The sequence below is a fragment of the Manduca sexta genome, chromosome 1 (genome assembly GCF_014839805.1).
Source record: "Manduca sexta isolate Smith_Timp_Sample1 chromosome 1, JHU_Msex_v1.0, whole genome shotgun sequence".
Taxonomy (NCBI): Eukaryota; Metazoa; Arthropoda; class Insecta; order Lepidoptera; family Sphingidae; genus Manduca; species Manduca sexta.
In genome coordinates, this window is record NC_051115.1 from 532,232 (window position 1) to 538,599 (window position 6,368).

Consider the following 6,368-nt stretch of genomic DNA (forward strand, 5'->3'; position numbering starts at 1 on the left):
ATAAACTATATGTTATTTTAGGACAGCGTCAACACACCACCATTCGAAGTGGGATACCTCACCTACATACTGCAAGAGAAATATCGCAAAATGGTGGACAAGTTTAACACAAGCACATATATGAAACAACGGCTGTATTTGATGGAGCTAGTGTTGATACTGGAAGAGATTGAACGACATTACTGGCAGGTAAAGTTACAAGATGAAGATGCGGAAGAAAGAGATGATAGCTTAGGTGGGAATTTTGGTGGTAGGATAGTGGTACTGGTAGGTGTCTCATATGTGAGAGTCTGCGTGGGTTGGTACCACCGCAATGTTTATTTCTACCAAGCAGCAGTGTGTAGTCACTGTTGTGTTCTGGTTTGAACATTGTAGCCAGAGCAACTACTGGACATAATGTGACTTAACATCTCATGTCTCAGGATGGCGAGCGCAGTGGAATACCAAACAATACTTTGTAATTCAATGTGTTGGTTATGGGCGATCGTATAGCTTACCATCAATGGTGTTTCTACAGTTTATGGATCGTATCGCTTAGCATCAGGCGAATGGCAAGCTCGTCTCGTCATTCAAAACAATAAAAATGATATATTTTACATCCGCCTAGATAGCGACCACCGTACACAAGGTCTGGCTGTTGGTCTTTTGTACTTTGATCTTAATGAATTGAATTCCAGGCTTGTACCCACCCTAGTTGTAGTAATATATACTTAAATTTTCAGGTAGAACACATATCAAACATGATGCATGAAATCGAAAGGAAATATAAGATAAAAACGAACCTGCATGAGAAATACGATGATGATTCCCACGGGCCCCCTACTCATTACCACGGGGATCCAACAGTCCACTCCACTCCGAAGCCTAAGAGGTTCAAAATGAACAAATACTTAGAAAACCGCATGACCGTCGGGACTACGAAAAAGAGGCCGAAATGGTGGGATTTAGAATATGGCTGGGATATTGATTACTACTGGTAGAATGATAAATGTTTTGACTGGATTGTCGCCATCTTTGTTTACATGATTTGTAATCTATGGCACCTGTTGTTTATTTGAGTATTTGACTATGTTGGATTTTGTGCATTTTTTAATATACAGGGTCATTTGACATTGCGTTACTAAATGAAACCACATACTCGTCTTCACCTTCGCTGACATTGTGCCAAAATAACGAATATTTTCACCAAAAAACACGGTTTTAGTTTTCAAATGTTTTGATCGTTTTGTAGTTGAATGCGTATATGGCGTGTGTGAGTGTATTTCTGACTGAAAGTATGATGCTGCGACGAATTTTCTTGGAGTAGTAGTAGTGGCATTAAGGTGCGTAAAATTTAAATTACTTTTTATTGTTATTTATTTTGTTCGAACCTTACACTTTTTTATTTTACGTTTACGGCTCAAATAACTTACTGTAAAGTGTTATTTCTAAGTAGACAAGTATGTAGTTTCATTTAGTAACGAAATGTCAAAATGACAGTATAACAGCAATTAGTACAAAAGAGAAATTCTTCTATGAAAACAGCATTAAAATTCTATAAGAAATGAGGCAGTAATTCAAATTTCAAATATTGCTACGTGTAGGAGTGGGGATATCGCTCCATCTCTTTCTTTTGCACGCATCGTAAAGCCCGCTGACGTCACATGCAAGTATTTCGTCTCTAATCCGGTTTTTTACACTCACCCTTTCTACCAAATTTCAATGGCTTATAACTTTTGGATTTTTCACCAGATTTCAATGATTTCTTCTGTTTTAGAATGTATACGACGTACTTATTTTAGAAAAGTTATAAAAAATTTAAGTCAAATACCCTATTGTTTTTAATTAATAAGTGGAATGTTTTTTCTGTAGTTATCTATCTAAAAAAAAAAATTTTAAGCCAAAAAAAGCTGTTTTGATGACATTGTTTTAATAACTTACTTCAACCTGCACCTCCGCCCGCGTAAAAAAATCTTCGATAAATATTTTCCCTGGATAATAAGCAGCCTATAGCATTCAGGAAACTATTAGTGAAAAAAAAAACAACAAAAACAAAATCGGTTTAGTAATTCCTGAGATAAGCGCGCTGAAACAAACTCTTCAGCTTTATAATATTTTAGATAAGATGAATCATAAAATAGAATTATAGTGATGGGGTTTTATGAAGTGACTTTTTTGTCGGTATCACTCTTGACAGAGCGGTCGTGGCCATCACTTCAGACGTCCGTGGCTAGCTTCACAACACGCTGCCACTCTTCTTTGATGGCAGCCTCCCTCCTGCATTCATGTAGTGATGATGAGCCATTTACTGCTACTTTTATCTGATCAGTCCACCTCATAGACGCTCTTATGGTTATTAATAAGTTAGAGGCTCGTTATGTTCCTGCAGACAAACTGCGCAAGTACTTTGTAGGGCATTGTACTAGTACATAAGAACATATTTTTTTTTACTTATTACAATAAATAATAAAATAATATTTTTTTTTCCTCGTGGCCTGGTAATCTCAACCTTTCCCTAACTGAACAGACTACTATAAATTATTCTAATGTATCTGTAGAAACGAATATAAACTAGGAATATCAGCCCTGTATTATATACTATCCTAATGCATGGGCATCCTCATTTTACGGGAAGGGTTTAGGCCTTAGTCCACCACGCTGTAGTGCGGGCAGATTCCACATACCCTACAAATCTTAATATTGCATTCTCAGGTATGTAGGTTACCTCACGATGTTTTCCTTCACCGTTTAAACCAACCGATAATTGACAATCAAACGTAACCTCGAAAAGTAAGCGGTGTGTTTGGATTTTGAACCTGCGGACAATCGTTTTGGCAGTTCGTTCTATTTCCTACTAGATTATCGTAGACTTGACTAATGCGAACGAAAATTGAAAGTTGAATAATTTATATCTTCTGACTTCCCCCAACTTTCTTTCAGGACCCTTCAGTCGCTAAGCCGAGGGATTCCAGGATCCCATTCACAGGTTTCCCCCAGGATACAAAAAAAGAGACGGAAAACATACTTTAAATATTTGCTTTTGTTGTACAAAGAGATATTGGGTTCTTTTTCATAGAATAAGCCTGGAGTCTGGATTTTATATCCAATATGCCGACAGACAACCTTATCACGTCATGGGAATAGACGCTGCAGAAATTTTGCACGCGCTTTTTCCTACCACTTTGATGATAAATCGTGAGTGTTTTTAGTAGCTCATAATTTAATGAGACATTCAATTTTATTAGCATAATTAAAATATAATAACCGTGCAGTGTAATTCTTTTAATATTGTTTTTGGAACTAACGGGAATATTTGTGTTGAAAAATGTTCCTACTTACAATTTTGTTTGGTAAGAGATATCTATTTATCTACGCTACTATACTGTGAAAGATTTTTGGTCCCTATTAGTGGCAAAAAGTGAAATTTTCCCCAAGGGAACCCGACACAACATATACGTACTAATATGCATAAATGTAGTCTGCAAATCGTTCTAATGATAATTAGATTCTACACAAAGGGAAGCGGCAGGAATCGGTGCGATTTCATCGCTCTTTTTTATAACACACGTGCAAGCTTTGGAATTAACTCCTTGCATCGGTGTTCCCCGAGTGCTATGATTTATTCTTCTTTAAATAAGGCTTAAAAAGAGTGCTCACTTCCAGGTAGGCAACGGCTTGCTGTGCCTCTGGCATTGCCAAGTCCATGGGTAGCGGATGCTGCTTATCATCAGGCGGACCGCTTGCTCGTTGTCATATTAAAGCAATAAAAAAAGGATTATATGAACCTTTCGCCACTGCTCTCTACTCCCTAGAAAATAACTAGCTATATAGTAAGTTTAAATCTAGAAGAACGGGTGGGACGTCGGGAGAAAACTGAAATATTAAAACCGCGATAAAATCCGAAAATAGTTTAATTTTAATGTCTAACATTCACATCGGTTCTGGATTTGTAAGTAGACCGTATAGGCGGCGGCCTATGTGCAGCCTCTTAGGGGCGGCAGATTTCAGAGGACGCTCACTCGATTTAATTAATCATTCGTTTATTTAACTTTCGTGCCTTCCATAATACAAACTGTTAGGCACCGAGGTGTCTAACATTAGTGCGCTGGATTGCGTGAAAAAGAAACCAGTGATTAGATTAAAAATCAAAGCTTTATTGAATCAGCCAAGTTTACAGGTAAAACTCGAATAACGCGGCGGCGTTCACACTATCTTGAATTCTTCACTATCTTGAATTGTTCACTTCTTGAGTTTTCCTTTTTCTTTTCTGAACTTGTTGTCTTGTCGGCGATCTCGAACTAACTGCGCTGGTCGGGGTGAATTCGCTCATTTATATCGAGCTCTTGAGTCCCGCACCTCGGAGTCGGAGCGCTGCATGCGTGGGCGCGGCTCGGCCAATCAGAGCGCGCGGGCGGCGCCTTCACGTAGGCGGCGTGTGTGAGCGAGACGGAAGATGTTTCTCTCTCGCTCCGTGTGTGTGTGGTCGAGACGGAAGATGTTGCCCTCTCGCTTCTTGTGTGTGTGGTCGAGACGGAAGACATTTCCCTCTCTCTTGTTTTCTTCGCCTGCGTATATCGGTCACCCTGCATTTTTAATTTTCGCTGAATGTTTAATCATCCTGCACATCCTCCCGCCGTGTATCGCCTGCTGGGGGCGATACATCTCCTTGACGGGTGCAGGTCGCTGTTTCGCAGGCCGGCAGGATTACTATGACCTTTTCGTCGGTCTTCGTAGGACTCCGCCTCTCGTTGCGATGTCCACGGTGCGCACGATGCCGTCCGGTCCCGGGTGAGTCGCGATGATCTTGCCTCGTACCCACGCGTTCCTTGGTAAGTTGCCGTCGACGATCCGCACCAGGTCGCCTGTGTGAAGCGTCGGTCCTCTTCCATGCGGCTCCCGCCGGTTTCGCAGCTCCGGTAAATATTCTTTTAGCCATCGCGCCCAGAATTCGTTGGCTAACTGTTGCGCTGCGCGTAGATTGATGTTTGACCCGTAGCCGTAGTCCTCGGAGAATCCCGGTGTGGCGATCGGTCCCTGGCAACCCAACAAGAAGTGGTTGGGTGTCAGAGCTTCCGGGTCTTCAGGGCTGACCGAGACGTGTGTCAGCGGGCGGCTGTTCACGGTGTTCTCGACCTCGGCGAGCAGCGTGCTGAGTGTTTCTTCTCTTGGGTGCTTTTCTCGTAAGACCACGGTGAGTGCGGTCTTTACGGATCGCACGAGTCTCTCCCAGGCGCCTCCCATGAATGGCGCTCCTGGAGGGATGAAGCGCCACCGTATGGCTCTTCTTGACGCCTCTCGTTCCGCGCCGTCCTGCAGCATGTGTCGCAGCTCCTTTTCTGCGCCGTGGAAGTTCGTCGCGTTGTCACTCCATATCTCCGCGGGGCATCCGCGGCGTGCGATCATTCGTCTCAGCGCCATGATGGCGGAGTCCGTGCTCAGAGAATGCACGATCTCCAAATGCACTGCTCGAACGGTGAGGCACGTGAAGAGCGCCACGTATCGCTTCTGGTGCGCCCTGCCGACGGTTATTGTCAGCGGGCCGAAGTAGTCGAGACCGGTGTAAGTGAACGGTCTCTGGTGGTGTGCCAATCTGCAGGGCGGCAGGTCTCCGGTGATCGGCTGCGGCGGGTTGACCATCTTCATTCGGCACTTCAGGCATCTTGAGATGATTTCTTTCACCGTGGGTCGCAGTCGTATAACCCAACGGTATTGTCGGCATTGATTTACCGTACTTTCGGTGCCGGCGTGATGCAATAGCTCGTGAATGTGTTTTATCCACAGCTTAGTTGCGAGGTGTCCGCCGTCCACTATCGGCGGATTCTTCATATTCTCTGAGACTCCGATGGCGGCGGTGATTCGACTCTTGAGCCTTATGATCCCCTCAGATATGTGAGTGCTGAGGGGATAGAGCCGGCTGTCTCGGGGTAGTTGCGTGCCGTTTGTTAGTGCACGCAACTCGGCTTCGAAGGCTTCTTCTTGCGACGCTCTTATGATTAGCGTCTCGGCGCGATGCTGTAGCTCGGCGGGCAATATCACGAAGTCGCTCCTCTTGCTCACAGCGGGTTTGGGTTGCTTTGCGTCGCTCGCCTTGTTGTTCTTCCAATCCGGATCTTGGCTGGGACGTTTCTTCGTTCTTTTGTAGTGTATTCTCTGCGTCCGCTGGCGTAGTATCTGGATGGCTTGTAGAACTCTTGCTGTCGCTCGCAGATAACGCAGCCACGATGAGAAGCGTTGCACATCCGGTATGGCATCGCTCAAGTGTTGTTTTTGAGCGATGGCGAATACGGCGTGGCTCCTTTCCTCGCCCGTAGTGTGTGCGGGCTGAGGGTCCTTTTCTATTGGCCAGGCTTCGGGTTTTTCTCGCAGGAAATCAGGACCGTGGAACCAGC

At 44.0% G+C, this 6,368-nt stretch overlaps 1 protein-coding gene across 1 annotated transcript in view; it reads right to left on the reverse strand.

Moving 5' to 3' along the window:
• Positions 1–4,686: 4,686 nt before the first annotated feature.
• LOC119189470 overlaps positions 4,687–6,368 on the reverse strand; it is a 2,697-nt gene continuing 1,015 nt past the window's right edge. The window contains exon 2 of the mRNA XM_037439391.1: positions 4,687–6,338. Within this exon, the coding sequence (XP_037295288.1) occupies positions 4,687–6,338 (1,652 nt within the window). The remainder of the gene's footprint in view (positions 6,339–6,368) is intronic.